This window comes from Phyllobates terribilis, unplaced genomic scaffold, assembly GCF_046119375.1.
Source record: "Phyllobates terribilis strain yellow unplaced genomic scaffold, ASM4611937v1 Scaffold_11__3_contigs__length_659146591, whole genome shotgun sequence".
NCBI lineage: Eukaryota > Metazoa > Chordata > Amphibia > Anura > Dendrobatidae > Phyllobates > Phyllobates terribilis.
In genome coordinates, this window is record NW_027362771.1 from 107,525,038 (window position 1) to 107,541,700 (window position 16,663).

At 40.2% G+C, this 16,663-nt stretch overlaps 1 protein-coding gene across 4 annotated transcripts in view; it reads left to right on the top strand.

The window, feature by feature from the left end:
- The window catches only part of FAM53C (family with sequence similarity 53 member C), a 31,590-nt gene extending 16,679 nt beyond the window's left edge, over positions 1-14,911 (top strand). For 3 of the 4 annotated variants that reach the window (XM_073651430.1, XM_073651429.1, XM_073651431.1), the window contains exons 3-5: positions 475-532; positions 9,889-10,646; positions 10,733-14,911. In XM_073651430.1, coding sequence (XP_073507531.1) covers positions 475-532; positions 9,889-10,646; positions 10,733-10,960 — 1,044 coding nt within the window. In that variant the 3' untranslated portion in view covers positions 10,961-14,911. The remainder of the gene's footprint in view (positions 1-474; positions 533-9,888; positions 10,647-10,732) is intronic. The other variant, XM_073651432.1, reaches the window with a different exon arrangement.
- Positions 14,912-16,663: the final 1,752 nt, after the last annotated feature.

Below are 16,663 nucleotides of genomic sequence, written 5' to 3' on the forward strand. Positions count from 1 at the left end.
AAATAAAAATCTGAAGCACTCAGATGTCATCGTGTGTTGTCCGTTTTACATGGACTGTTTGATAGGACAAGCTTGAGAACCCTCCATCAGTGTTTTTTGATTATTGTTTTTTTGCCTTTTCCACCATCTGAGAGACTGATGAAACTGATGGTGCTAGGACCGCATTTTCATGGGCGAGAAAATCGCTGACATGTGAAAGAGCCCTTAGGATCTAGGAATATATCAAACTTGCACATATTTGCAGGCCTAGAGGGGGAAAGCCTGTTAAAACTGTGGATAGTATGTGTCTGATAATGATGATGTGCCAGCCATGTCATGACCAGATCTTTTCTTTAACTGGATGCGATATAGGAAGGGGCCTGAAGACTATTATGTAATCTCAGTTGTAGGAGAATCTCTTTAATACACTATGGAGACACATTTGGATTGTGAAACCTTTGCAACAGCTCTCACTTATGTTTGTGTCTCTCTTAGCCACTGCCTGATCATCCAGACCCTGAGGGGTGCAGCAGTCCGTACCATTTTGTGACAGGTAAATGAGTGTTTGTGAAGGTGCAGTGGGCATTACTTGCATTTGCCACTTTCCATGAATGATTGTACTATCACAATGGGCAGATGTTTGCATGTGCTGCTCTGCAAAATGGCTGATCTAATTACTGGGCCTCTAAATGGAAAGATTACGTTTGACTGTATGTAAAATATTCCAGAAGATGCCGTGCTGGCTGCACTCCCCTCACATTGTGTAATATTGGAGATGGGGGCAAACCCCACTGGAGCTGACCTCCCAGGATCTACTGGTTGTCAACCACACTCCAGGCACTAAATATGTTTCAAACACCTTTTTTCAATTTTCTCAGTTTTCTTTATCCAAGGTTCTCGCAACATTTAGATAGCATACACTTGAGTACAGCGATATTTCGGGTAATCGACCCTTCATTATGTAATTTAACGGTAGAAAAAAATGGTTGTATCAAGAATCCAAGGTTAGGGGTTGGGTTTCTTAAGGGCAGACCATCTGGTTGACGTTCTGGTTTTCAGTCAGCGGACATAACGCCAAACTTTGGATTCTTGGTGCAGCCATTTTCTTCTACCGTTAAATTGCCTAATGAAGGGTCAATTACCTGAAATATTCTCAACGTCACCGTGCTCAAAACTGGGATCCAAGGGACATCACAGCACTCAACTGTATGACATCTAAATGTGGAGGGAAACCGAGATATTAAAAATTATTCAGAAAACTGAAATAAAGTGTTAAAAGCATGTTAGTGTGCGGTTCCTTTTTAAAAGTATTCTGTTTTGGATGTCAAGTATAACTTCTATATATATTTTTTTTTTTTTTTTTTTTTTTTTACATTCATAAATCTAATCCAAAAATAATAGGTAAAAATTCCTATTAATTGCCATTCCAGGTTACATCAGTCTGCATGTATGTATCCTGTTGCATAACGTATCCTTCACTGTTACTGTTGGTTTTGTGTGCGTCATTTTGCAGCTTTAATTTTTGGGGAAGGATGGACATATTATTATATATGGTATGTATTTATACTTATATGTATGATGGCTCTGTGAGAGGAGGTAGTTGCTGTCTGATATCTGGCCGGTTCTGAAGCTATTCATAGATTGCTCTCATCAATTCATATTAATTTAGTTATAAATAGCAGTTGTGCTTTAGAGGGGCTCTACCGCCTAATCTGAGCGCAGTATAATGTGGAAACAAAGACCCAGATTCCAGTGATGTGGCACTAACTGGGCTGCTTGCTGCAGTTTTGATTTGATCACGGTTTTATCTGCTGCAGATCTGCCAATTCTCTGAATGCTGAGCTCTGTATAACCCCACCCACACTACTGATTGGCAGCTTTCTGCCTATGCACAGTACAATCAGTGGGGGGGACGGGGTTCTACAGAGCTCATGAATGTGGAGGACTACCCGGCAGCAGATTTACTAGTCCTCTAGTGATAATCTGCTGATAAAACAAGGATTTTTATAAAAAATGCAGCAAGCAGCCCAGTTAGTGACACATCACTGGAATCTGGGTCTTTGTCTCTACATTTTTCTGCTCTCTGATTAGGTGCCAAAATCCTGGCAACATATTTTGATCTTTAAATATAACGTTTCTTGAATAAAATTACTAAGTATGTAATACTGCTTGAAATCTACCTATCTTTATTACCGCTTTGTTGTCTGTTCTTCCTGAACAGCGATATCCTCTGTAAAGTAGGTGATCCAAATATAATAGAGGTGGATGTTAAATTTGTAGACAACATGTGTAAGGCCAGTGTGTGTGGTGGTGTGTTTTGTTTTTGTTTTTTTTGCTTTGTTCCGTGCTTTTTGAAAGTCCAGGGCAGGAGTGTCAAGAGATCACGTAACTTTCTTTTTTTTTTTTTTTCTTTTTCTGGGGGGAGGAGGGGGAACGCAGAAAAAGCTGATGCAAACGTCTTCCATATACTGCAGTTTTATAAAAACAGATGTTTTTTAACTCCCCCTTTTTCTTTAAAGAAAAAAGCACAGCAAACGTAATTTTTTTTTTTTTTGCATTCTGTAGAGAGAAAAAAAAACAATAAAAAACCCCCCAAACAAATGGATATGTGCACATTTGACACCTTAAACTTCTGTCTCTTGGAGACATGTGTGCAGATCAGTATTGTGGTAACCTGGAATTTTCTACTCAATAGATTATGCTGTAACACTGCAGCTCACAACAATAATGTGATAATTGATGAAGCGCTTATTAGCTGGGGTAAGCTGTGCTACCGGACTATAAACCCCATTCTTGGCCTCTCCCGCTGACTAGGTTATGGCAGGCTGCTTACAACTCCTCTATCTTCATCTAGTTTTCCGGTGTGGAGGAATGAGCATTAATCAAACAAACGGTTACCTTTAACAGGGAATGAGGAGTTTAATTTTTTTTCCCCACATGTTGATCATATTGAGTTTTTTTTTTTTTTTTTTTTTTTTTTTTTCATAGTTTTGCAGCAATTTAGCAAAATAATGTAATTTTGCAAAAAATAAGCTACACCCCCCCCCCCCTCCCCGAAGTGTTGCAGGTCTAGCTTTACTGCATGAATTGCATAACTGTAGTATTATCAGTATTGCATATATCTGCTATACAAGAGGATTCCGCTCCATACTAAAGACTGGGAAGAAGATGGGACAGTAAATATAGGTTGCTTGGATGTAACAAATGAAAAAAAAAAAAAAAAAAAAAAAGTGGTAAATTCTTGAAGGGGGTTGTCAAGGACTTTGCTATTGATGACCTATCTGAAGAATAGGTGATCCATGTCAGTTCGCTGGAGTCTATCACCTCCCTCTGATCAGCAGTTTGTAGCTCCTGCAAAGGCTGGATGTGCACATTACAACCTACAGAAAAAGGCAGTGCTAAATGCTAGAAACAAATGTGATGTGCACCAAAGTGCATGCAAGAACCAAACCGATACCATTTAACCTGTACTCGGTAATTAATAAACGCAACAGGTAGCGTAAATATCCACGACTCCTATTTGATGTGATGTCACGTGTCGTGCCACTACAATGACGCCGCACCAGGCTGACTAATAAAAAGGAAAGTTGCGGATGCCAGGAGGTAGGAGTCAATCCCCAGAACTCCTGTCAAGCAGCCACTCCTTACTGACCAGGCCACTGAATTGGATACTGCAAATCAGTAGTACCAACCCAAATTATGGTATAAATCTCAGAACTGGTATGGGATAAATAAATATTGATGTATATGAACCAAACCCATCCAATATGGGATCAGAAATATGTATCTGGTAGTATACAGTACAGACCAAAAGTTTGGACACGCCTCATTTAAAGATTTTTCTGTATTTTCATGACTATGAAAATTGTACATTCACACTGAAGGCATCAAAACTATGAATTAACACATGTGGAATTATATACTTAACAAAAAAGTGTGAAACAACTGAAAATATGTCTTATATTCTAGGTTCCTCAAAGTAGCCACCTTTTGCTTTGATGACTGCTTTGCACACTCTTTGCATTCTCTTGATGAGCTTCAAGAGGTAGTCACCGGAAATGGTCTTCCAACAATCTTGAAGGAGTTCCCAGAGATGCTTAGCACTTGTTGGCCCTTTTGCCTTCACTCTGCAGTCCAGCTCACCCCAAACCATCTCGATTGGGTTCAGGTCTGGTGACTGTGGAGGCCAGGTCATCTGGCGTAGCACCCCATCACTCTCCCTCTTGGTCAAATAGCCCTTACACAGCCTGGAGGTGTGTTTGGGGTCATTGTCCTGTTGAAAAATAAATGATGGTCCAACTAAACGCAAACCGGATGGAATAGCATGCCGCTGCAAGATGCTGTGGTAGCCATGCTGGTTCAGTATGCCTTCAATTTTGAATAAATCCCCAACAGTGTCACCAGCAAAGCACCCCCACACCATCACACCTCCTCAATGCTTCACAGTTGGGAACCAGGCATGTAGAGTCCATCCGTTCACCTTTTCTGCTTCGCACAAAGACACAGTGGTTGGAACCAAAGATCTCAAATTTGGACTCATCAGACCAAAGCACAGATTTCCACTGGTCTAATGTCCATTCCTTTTGTTCTTTAGCCCAAACAAGTCTCTTCTGCTTGTTGCCTGTCCTTAGCAGTGGTTTCTTAGCAGCTATTTTACCATGAAGGCCTGCTGCACAAAGTCTCCTCTTAACAGTTGTTGTAGATATGTGTCTGCTGCTAGAACTCTGTGTGGCATTGACCTGGTCTCTAATCTGAGCTGCTGTTAACCTGTGATTTCTGAGGCTGGTGACTCTGATAAACTTATCCTCAGAAGCAGAGGTGACTCTTGGTCTTCCTTTCCTGGGGCGGTCCTCATGTGAGCCAGTTTCTTTGTAGCGCTTGATGGTTTTTGCAACTGCACTTGGGGACACTTTCAAAGTTTGCCCAACTTTTTGGACTGACTGACCTTCATTTCTTAAAGTAATGATGGCCACTCGTTTTTCTTTACTTAGCTGCTTTTTTCTTGCCATAATACAAATTCTAACAGTCTATTCAGTAGGACTATCAGCTGTGTATCCACCTGACTTCTGCACAACACAACTGATGGTCCCAACCCCATTTGTAAGGCAAGAAATCCCACTTATTAAACCTGACAGGGCACACCTGTGAAGTAAAAACCATTTCCTGTGACTACCTCTTGAAGCTCATCAAGAGAATGCCAAGAGTGTGCAAAGCAGTCATCAAAGCAAAAGGTGGCTACTTTGAAGAACCTAGAATATAAGACATATTTTCAGTTGTTTCACACTTTTTTGTTAAGTATATAATTCCACATGTGTTAATTCATAGTTTTGATGCCTTCAGTGTGAATGTACAATTTTCATAGTCATGAAAATACAGAAATTTCTTTAAATGAGGTGTGTCCAAACTTTTGGTCTGTACTGTATGTTGAATGCATCCAACAGTATGTGCTTGGTAACTAAGGCTAGGGTGACGCTAGTCACTACTCCTGGACAAGCCGTGAGGCTGGGTAGTCAAGAGGTCTGAGGTCAAAAGCCAAGAGGGTACATCATAGACAGGGGTGAGACAAAGGTGTAGTCAGGAAACGGTCCGAGATCAGAATTCGAAAAAGATGGCGACAAATCACGACAAAAGGCCTAGGCAAACAGATGGTCAAGATAAATCAAAGGTTGAGCAGCGAAGATCAGACTACCACACAAAGAGCACAGAGCAAACACACACACCTCTAGAGCAAAGCTGCAATTAGCAATGACCTAACATTGCCAGCCAGTTAAATAGACTGGCAATTATTTGGAAAGGAAAACCCCTAGAGGAATCCCAAACACTACACTAACATGCCCCTGCTATCCATAGGGCGGCTGAGCTGGCACTGACAGCCCGACACACCCTCCTATCCATAGGGTGGCTGAGTTGTCACTCACAGCGTCCCTAGGACACAGCGAGTGGTGGGATCGTAACAGCCAGAAAATTACCCACCCAGGTTTTCAATGAGACTGAGGTCTGTGGAGTTTCTTGGCCATGGATCCAAAATGTCAATGTTTTGTTCCCTGAGCCACTTATCACTTTTACCTTGTGCTCCATCATTCTGGAAAAAGCATTGTTCATCACCAAATTGCTCCTAGATTGTTGGGAGAAGTTTCTCCTTGAAGGATGTTTAGATGCCATTCTTTGGTCTTGCGCAAAACTGTGAGTGAGCCCACTTACCTGGATGAAAAGCCTCTCCTACATACAAATGGTCTCCGGGATGCTTTTGTTAGCATGACACAGAACTCATGGTAGCGCTCCCCTTTTCTAAACATGGTATCTAAGCATCTTTCAAGAGCAACTTCTATGCTTTTCCAGCTCTATGGAGCTCTTTGTCTCAAGGCAAAAGTGATAAATATGTGAGTCTGAGAACAAAACATTGAACCTTTGGGTCCATCAACAGGAAACTCGCCAGATCTCAATCCCATTGAGAACCTGTGGTCATTCCTCAAAAACCTGGGGAACAAACAAACCCAGAAATTGTGATAAGCTCCTAGCATTGTCTTAACAAGAATGGATGGTCATCAGTCAGGATTTGTCTCAGAACCCCATATCCATGATGCCAGGGCGAATTGCCGAAGTCTTGGAAAATAAGGGTCAACACTTTAAATACTGAGTCTTTGTATAATCTTGATGTATTTATTAATAAAAGTTTAAGAACTTACAAAATGCTGATGATTGTACTTCAGGAACCGTAGAAGCTTCTGACTAAAATATCTAAACACTGACGCAACAAACTTTGAGAACCAAAATTTGCGTCACTCAAAACTTTTACCCACAACTGTATATTTTCCATCCATGCTAACACTTCATTCTTCGCATCCATCATGTGAAAGTAGAAATTTTTAATAAATCTTTTCTGTATGATTGACTTAGCTCGCTGTGGTGTTCGATTACAGTTCTTATTATACTCTCTGAATAGAGGTAGGGGATGAAGAGTAAGAAGTACAGTAAGGAAATGGGGAGAGGGAGACAGTTTGTGCACAACTTTCTAACACATTTTTACCTTATTCCAAAATCTTGACTCACATCCACACAGCTCAGTATTGCAGTATAATGTCCTCCATGCTGTTGCTGCTACTCACTGTGTGGCTTAAAAAAAAATGAAGAGCAGGAATCCACTGTTTTGTCTATGGGAAAGATCATTGCAGTTAGTCACCTCCCACCAGCTCAGTCCATTAAAGGGGAGTCTGTTGAGAGGGGGAAAATGGTGAAAATGAAGGATAGAAGTCATATAACGGCCAGCTATTTGGGTTATCCCTCTTGTTCACACACAGGTTTCTTAAAAGTATAGTCGTCGTCTGTCCGTCCCCCCCAATCATAGCATCCATATGTGTTTTTGTTCTGGATCCACTTTGAGTGTCATCTCGTGTGTTTGTTTTGTTTTCTCTGTTACACATGCATACTTACTGCTCCATTCAGAGGATTTTAGGACTACATTCTCTCGATTGTTTGGGGTCCAAGTGGGCAGACACACCATCCTGTTGATGGATGATAAATAGATTACTAGGAAAACTTCTTTTAGCTAAATAAATGATGCCATATTAAGTTTTAAACCTGGTCTGAATGTTTGCTAAACTAAACATAAATTTTTATCTTTCGAGAGATCTGCCTTACCCTTTTAGGTTACCTTGGTACAGACTAGATAATATGGTTAAAATGTATTACTGTGGATTCTGGTACTTGTATATAGGTATATACATCATACTACATTGGCATAATTCCTCTAAGAACTCTGAGATCTAAAAGGCTATCAAGGGTCTGAGACTTGTGTTAACCTGTTGAGTGCTACATTGATTTAGACTGGGTGGTACTACTGACCACTTAATCTAGTGGTTTTTTTTTTGTTTTTTTTTTAGAGAGATTTCAGTGGTAGTATTAAAATATTTCTATTGAAATAAATCCAATGGAAGATTTTCAGCCGTTACAACTAAATATGACAATATACCCTTCATACAGTCATGGCCGAAAGTGTTGGCACCCTTGAAATTGTTCCAGAAAATGAAAGCTCTCTGGAGATGGACTTGTAACCTTGAGATTGTTGATATTGTTCAACAATTTTGGTTTTCAAGTCCTCAGACAGTTCTCTTCTCCTCTTTCTGTTCTCCATGCTTAGTGTGGAACACAATGCAGAGATTGAGTCAGCTTCTCCCCTTTTTTTTTATCTGGTTTCAGGTGTGATATTCATATTGCCCACACCTGTTACTTGCCACAGGTGAGTTTGAACGAGCATCATATGCTTGAAACAGTTGTTTACCCACAATCTTGGAAAGGTGCCAACAATTTTGTCCGGCCCATTTTTGAGGTGTGAAATTTATCTCTAATTTGAATATTTTTTTCCTTTTTTTTTTTTGTTTTTTTTTTGTTTTTTTTTGTGTTGATCCAATACACACGAAGGAAATAAATATGAATAACAAAACGTGTAATTGCAATAATTTTCTGGGAGAAATACTTCATTTTGTGGAACATTCGTAGGGGTGCCAACACTTTCAGTCATGCTGTACTTTGAAGACTGATAAAATAGTGTAGTAATTCTAAATTGGCCCTTTGTGCCCATAGACCAGATCAGAAGATTGGTGTATGCTCTGTATAGATAAATTGGGTATAGAACATCCAAACTCTTATAAGCTTGTAGGACCTGTAGCCAGTTTTTGCCCTTATTTTATTCTCGCTGCTCCCCTGAATGTGTGTTTTTTTTTTTATTTATTTATTTTTTTATTATTATTATAATGAATTTAAAATCTGCTATATGGTTCCAGAGATATAGACATTTTTTTTTTCTTTGCCCACATTTATATACCGGTAATCTTTACAAGGGGTTGTCGCTCAGTGTAATGCAGAGCATCCTTCATAAAGATACTCGCAAGATTCTCTGAAGTCGTAACACCTGCTTGGTGAAGACCATAAAAATTGACACTAAAAAGGCCCATGTGTCTGGAAAGATATAGTGGATTTTATAAAAACCAAGAAACAGAATATGTAGTTGAGTATCAGTAATAAAATAAAGGCAAAATCTGACCACTTTTGACCTGGTGACAGAGCCCCTCTTTAAGGCTTATCATTTGGAATGAGGGTTGTTTCTTTTGCAGTCAGCTATGTTTTATTCTGAGACATTTTGGAGAAAACAACTTGGAAAGCTGGCCAGTGGCTAAAGGAAGACACTTTACTAGTCCAGCATGGCCCCCGGATGGCTTCCTACCATCTACTGCTGATTGACAGTTCTCTCCTGTGTGTGTTTATAGAGAGGCTTGTCAGCCATGTGTATTCTGAAATGCCACAGCCAGGCATTGATTCATGCTGGTTTCCTTTAGTTAGTAGGCAATTCAGAGCTCTATCTTTTATTGGATGTTATATGCTACTTCTGGCAAAGCAATTAATTTTCCATGGGAAAGCACAAAAATAGGATAAATGGCTATATCAGTAGAATGTCTTAGAGCGTTATAGGGGATGATTTAGCAGAGGAATTGTTTGGTTTGTTTGTTTTGTTTTTTTGCAAAAGGCTTTTATGGTGGTTTTATAAATAAATTAAAAAAATAAAATAAAAAAAATTGAAGCGCTCTCGTTCTCCGCTGGTCTTTTCTTCCTTTTTTCTCTCTTGACATGCCCAAATTGCTAGAAAAATGCCCACTTAACAGAAGATAAGTTGTATTTGCTGGATAACCATTTTAATTTTACTGCCCACAAATCTATAGGGAGTATCTGAAGTGTGTGTTTGAGAACAAGACCTAGAACTTTAGTTCTAACACACTTTAACATTATTTTGTGTTTTGGTTATTTGATTTGTATCTATGAAGACAGTCATCTTTAACAGCATGTAATTTACTGCAATGTGTTTAGGTCTCCTATTGTGGCATCTAACCTAACACTGTATTTATTTCTTTTCTACAGAAGAGCGCTCCTGGGGGCTTGTCAGTCATTGTCCGCGGATTGAACTTGAAGACGGAATCCGACCTGGTTGCCATCATCTTTCCAGTCTGAGTCTTCATTTCCCTGTTCTTAGTAGAGAGAACTCCCCAAACAGCAGGAGCCCTTCACAAGCACCTGAGGAAGGGAGCTCTGCAACACCTCCAGCCCCACCTACAAAAAGACACTGCCGCTCCTTATCAGTGCCAGAGGACCTATCGCGCTGGAGGCCTATTTGGAGGCCTAGTGGTTCTAAAGTGTGGACTCCTGTTAAGAGGAGATGTAATAGTGGTGGGGTTGGAGCAGTACTGGGAGTGCAGACTCAAAGTCCATCCCAAGGGGTCTCCAGTCTCAGGTTCCAAAATGACCCCAGTGCCTCTTTTCGCTGCATCCAAGCCAACAGTCCTCCCTTCTTTAGCCTGGCTCTGTGCCGGGAGTCACCGTGTCCCTACACCCTTTCCCCAACCACTATATTCTGGGAGAACGCAGAAGGGCCAAGCTGCTTTCCATTGCAGCGCCGGTTTTCCCTCTCTCCTGTACACATCAAGGATGCAGGACGGTTCCTTCCTTCAGCCAGCAGCTCCCCACCTTCCACACCAGAGCTGGTCCGGCGACAGCAATGTTTGCCCCGCAGCCAATCGCAACCTTGTGACCTTGACACAAGGAAATGTGGAATCAAGCGAAGGCACGAGGAAGATGCACGGTGGCATCGTCCTTCTCTGGACTTCTACAAGATGAACCAGGTAACGTGGATTTTGTTTGATGCTAAGCAAAGTCAAGAGTGTTCAATCTATCCAGGTTTTTCATGTACTGTTTTTTTTATTTGCAGAATGCTGGTGCTATGTGTTTCTTGGATAACTTTGATGAAGGCAGCTCTTCTCCTTTTATGGCTTGTCATGGGGAATCTCCTTGCACTTCTGGAAGTCCTGTTACAACTTGCACATTGGCACTTAGTGAAGAAGATATGACTAGGAGGGATCACTCGTCCTGCTCCCAGGCAATGCTCTTCCAGCACGATTTTGCGGACCTGGATTTAAATCTAATTGAAGAGAATTAGCACTCTCAGGAAACATCATACTACAAACGGAGTTCTGTTCGTAAGGTGGACGTATGAATGAGAGTGTCTGGGTGCCTGTTTCAGGCCACCACCAACAGACTTGCACCAAGAGCATTCCACAAACCTTCTAACCTTCATGACAGATAGGAATTGTTTGGGGGAGTAGAGTATAAGGGGGAGAGCCAAAAGTTCCAATCAATTGCTGAAGGATTAGCCTGAGGCAGGATCATCCGTACTCTAAATTTCTCATTTACCAGTGATTCTGCTGGAGTTGGGATATCTCATTACCGTGTTACAAACCTTTACATAAAGGGTGCTGTGGGATTGCTTTATTTTTATATTGATGGCTTTTGGAAGGATGTGTTCTGCACTGCCCCAAGGGGATAACATGCAAATAGAGGCATGTGATTAATTCTTGTCTAAGGTGACTGTTGGGGGGGAGGGTTGGGGAGGATATTAATTAAACTAACAAGGTGGCAAATCTGGTTGTGCCCAAAGGCTAAGGCCTTGTTTTCAAACGAATGCCCCAAGACATGAGCCCAGAGCGTAACAACGGGAACCCAATTCTGTGTGTTCCATAATGAACACCTTTTTAGTTCTCCAATGCATCCTGAGGAAGGCTGACAACAGAACAAAAAAGTGTTGTTTCAATTGTTGTAGGTGTGTTTGTATATTTTGATTTTTTTTCTTTATGAATATTCGCCTGTGGCAAATATTCTAGAAGCGGTATTGAATTTGTTCTTTTAAATTGCTGGCCAGTTAAAAGGGAGCTTCCAGGTCATCCTGAGCCTATTTGTTGTCTGCACTGCCATCCAAGTCTTGCATAAAGTGATCACCCCAATACCTCAGACAGGTGTAAAACCTTTGTCCTGCACATCCCAAATCCTCCTGTACCTCTCATCTAAATGCTATTCACTCTTCAGGAATACGTCCTTTTTTTATTTTTTATTTGCGTGTAACGAAATGTGGGTGGTTGTATCATTCTTCATAACTCCTTTATTCACTAAGACACTGAGCAGTGTGCTACAGATCCATTCAGAGAAACAGTCAGGTTATTATATATTATTTTGAATGTTGTATGAGAACCATACAAGCAATTTAGTGTTACAGCATGGTTTGTTGTACCTTATGAACAGAAAACTGCCTACTTGAGTCTGCAGAAACTTGTCAAAAAATTTAAAACCACTATTTATTTATTTATTTATTTTTTAGTCAATGTTCAGCTCCAAAATGTTATGGTTAAAAATTAAATCATGTTGCGTCTAAAAGATCTGTAACGGAAAGCTTTGCAGAGCAGTGCCACCTCCATGTGACCTGTCTATAATTGCAGTATCCTTATATAGAAAACTAGTTTAGTTTATAGACTCCCTTTAACAGTCTGGTACCTCCTAGAGTGGTACAAGACAAAAACCTGCTGAAAATTGATGTTCATAGAACAATTTTCTATTTAAGAATGTTAAAAAGAAGGAAAAACACCACAAACTTTTTCAGCTTTTTTTTTTTTTTTTTTTCTTCGCTGCTTTACTTTCCATAGAAGTCAATGTAGGGAAGAAACCCTAAAGATGCAATGGATATTGCAAGCTTTAGAAACCTTGTGCAAAGATAAATGATTAAAGAGAACCTACCATGTTGTACATGCAATCCGATCTGTGGACAGCATGGTATAGAGAAGGAGAAGCTGGGCAGAATGATAGTTTTTTGGGAAAAGATTCAGTATAATTTGTATTTTATGCATTGAAATCTCTGGTGGTTGTATGTATGAGTCCAATGGGCAGTCCGACTAGTGATTGATGATCTTTCTTGTATGCAGATGGCTGTCAATCATGGACTAGGACTGCCCACTGGACTCTTTTGCATACAAACACCAGGATTTCAATGAATTGAATGCTGGTATTATATATAATTTTCCAATAAAAATGTATATCAATCTGATCTGCTCTATAACATCCTGCCTGCAGATCAGGTGCCATTTTCAACATGTCAGATTCCCTTTAATAATTGTTCTCTGGTTACAGCTGGCTTCAGCCAAGAGGTATGAATATAGCCAATTCTCTTTTGCCTCAGACTTCTTGTCATGGTTATGTGAATTTGGGTTAAAGTAGGGAAGTAGTAGAATCATTTGTTCTTCTCAGATTCACCTTGTTCAACCTGAGTCGGATGACGCAGCTTAGGGACAGTGTAAAACATAAATGGTTTGATTCCATGCCATAGGTTTTCAGTTTTGTATTGTATTAAACGTATGAAAAACTTCTTGAGAATTTCTCATAAATGACCTGTCCTGGATAAAAAAAAATATTCCCCATAAATCAAATTTGACTGATTTGTTTGATGCATTGCACATTAGTGAAATGTAGTTTGCTTTTTATTTTGTTCTACCCTCTAGAAGCAGGGAATAGTAGTCTTAAAATGCACCTTTTGTTTAAAAAAAGAAAATGCTCCTATGTATATATGGATACTTTTACCATGTAATTTTAAAGGCACGTGATGCTATATACATTATGAACCAACTTAGTTCTCTGTACTGTGCAGTTGTTAGTGGGTACTGCAATGCCATTCCCCTTCTTGTAAGTTGGAGAAAAGTAAGGTAACACATAGCTGCAACCACCTTCATTCTCTGTATTGTTGGGGGTCAGAACCTGGCCACCCCCACAAAAAAACATTATGCCATCACTTACTGAGATGGGAATGCCTCTGTAGGCTGATTCTGTAGTTTTTTTTTGGGGGGGGGGTCTTCTTGCTAACCTGTACTTTTTTTTTTTTTTTTTCCCGTCTGTAACCATGAATACACAGGGGTCTGCTGTGTACACATAAAGGAAGTTAAGAAATAAGCAAAGTTGCGTCCTTTCTAATTTTAGATACATTATCACCTCCTAAAGTCATATTATTTTTGGACTGGGATCTTGTCTTGTACAGCAGACAGGTGTAGGTGCTATTGAAGGGAATTTAAAATCAGAAAATTACATATTTGAGCATTTCTGGGCTTCTTGTTTTATGTAACTATCCATATGAGCGTTCTGAGTATTACGTTTTCAAACTGACGGTGCATACACATTGTGACATTCCCGACTGAGGCAGTGCTGGACCTGAGAAAGGTTGGTAACACCTGAGTTATTATTTTTACCAAGTAGAAGCTAGTGGGGACGAGAAAATTTTGCCAAAAAAAACAGATTTAACAATTAAGGATGAAAAAAGAACGTCATGGATGGCTGTCGGTTCCACCTGCGAGATCAGCAGTCTTTCCCTGTAACACGATTTCATTCAGCAAAAGCAAGACTAACTATATAAATTTGGTGTGTAAATTCATAGAATAAAGAGAACCACATATTTTACATGGCTTAAAGAATCGATGGTGAAATTTTTTTTTCACCCAGTGAATCATATGTACCCTTCAAAATAATTACAATTAAACCTCTAAATTTTTGACCCACAAAAAAAACAAGCTGCCATACAGAGTTGGTTTTAAAAAGTCTCAAGACATGGAGACGCCTAAAATAGTGTACAGACACGTTTCTGACCATTTAATTGCCGTTTAGCACAGCAACCATAAGAAAATACACAGTCTTACACTAGAGTCTTCATGCAGGATAGCTGTGTACCTTCAACATGGGGATCACCTCTACTGCTATGTTCCTCTTCTACAGACTTGAAGAATGAAACTAAAATTGAACGCATAATTCATTAAATGAAAGGGTATCCAGCGTTTTAATTATTTTTACTTTAATAAATTAATAATACACATGAAAATAAGCATATCTAATATTTATCGGAGAAATCTGCTTTCTCCAGGATTGATAATTTATTTTCAATCATATTGTCCCATCACTTAGATGACAGTTGATTAGTGTTGAGTGAGTATGTTCTATTAACCCTTTCGCCGAGTATGCTCGGGTGAGCACCGAGTAGTTACAGCTGCTCGGTGTTATGTTTAAATCACTCCTGTGTGCATGATTTGCAACTGTTTGACAGCTTTATTACATGTGAGGAATGATTGTTTCTTTTGCATTACATGTAATAAAGCTGTCAAACAGTCGCAAATCATGCACACGGGAGTGATTTAAACAGAACACCGAGCAGCTGTAACTACAGTCATGGCCAAAAGTATTGAGAATGAGACAAATAGTCATTTTTCCAAAGTTTACTGCTTCATTTTTTGTAATGGCAATTTGCATATACTCCTGAATGTCAAAGAGTGATCAGCTTAACAGCAATTACTGTACTTGCAAAGTCAATATTTGCCCAGAAAATGAACTTTAACCCCCAAAACACATTTCAACATCATTGCAGTCCTGCCTTAAAAGGAGCAGCTAACATCGTTTTAGTGATTGATCCATTAACACAGGTGTGGGTGTTGATGAGGACAGGGCTGGCGATCAATCAGTCATGATTAAGTAAGAATGACATCACTGGACACTTTAAAAGGAGGCTTGTTCTTAGTATCATTGTTTCTCTTCAGTTAACCTTGGTTATCTCTAAAGAAACACGTGCAGCCATCATTGCACTGCTCAAAAATGGCCTAACAGGGAAGAGTATCGCAGCTACAAAGATTGCACCTCAGTCAACAATCTATCGCATCATCAAGAACTTCAAGGAGAGAGCTTCCATTGTTGTCAAAAAGGCTCCAGGGCGCCCAAGAAAGACCAGCAAGCGCCAGGACCGTATCTTAAAACTGTTTCAGCTGCGGGATCGGACTACCAGCAGTGCCGAGCTTGCTCAGGAATGGCAGCAGGCTGGTGTGAGTGCTTCGGCACGCACTGTGAGGCGGAGACTCTTTGAGCAAGGGCTGGTTTCAAGGAGGGCAGCAAAGAAGCCACTTCTCTCCAGAAAAAACATCAGGGACCGACTGATATTCTGCAAAAGGTACAGGGAGTGGACTGCTGAGGACTGGGGCAAAGTCATTTTCTCTGATGAATCCCCTTTTCGATTGTTTGGGACATCTGGAAAACAGCTTATTCGGAGAAGAAGAGGTGAGCGCTACCACCAGTCTTGTCTCATGCCAACTGTAAAGCATCCTGAAACCATTCATGTGTGGGGTTGCTTCTCAGCCAAGGGAATCGGCTCACTCACAGTCTTGCCTAAAAACACAGCCATGAATAAAGAATGTTACCAGAATGTCCTCCAAGAGCAACTTCTCCCAACCGTCCAAGAGCAGTTTGGCGCCCAACAATGCCTTTTCCAGCATGATGGAGCACCTTGCCATAAAGCAAAGGTGATAACTAAATGGCTCATGGAACAAAACATAGAGATTTTGGGTCCATGGCCTGGAAACTCCCCAGATCTTAATCCCATTGAGAACTTGTGGTCAATCATCAAGAGACGGGTGGACAAACAAAAACCAACAAATTCTGGCAAAATGCAAGCATTGATTATGCAAGAATGGACTGCTATCAGTCAGGATTTGGTCCAAAAGTTGATTGAGAGCATGCCAGGGAGAATTACAGAGGACTTGAAGAAGAAGGGGCAACACTGCAAATATTGACTTGCTGCATTAACTCATTCTAACTGTCAATATAACCTATTGGTACTCATAATATGATTGCAATTATATTTCTGTATGTGATATAAACATCAGACAAACACTAATAAAAACCAGAGGCCAGCAGATCATGTGAAAATATAATTTTGGTGTCATTCTCAAAACTTTTGGCCATGACTGTACTCGGAGCTCGGCGAAAGGGTTAATGGAACATACTCGCTCAACACTAC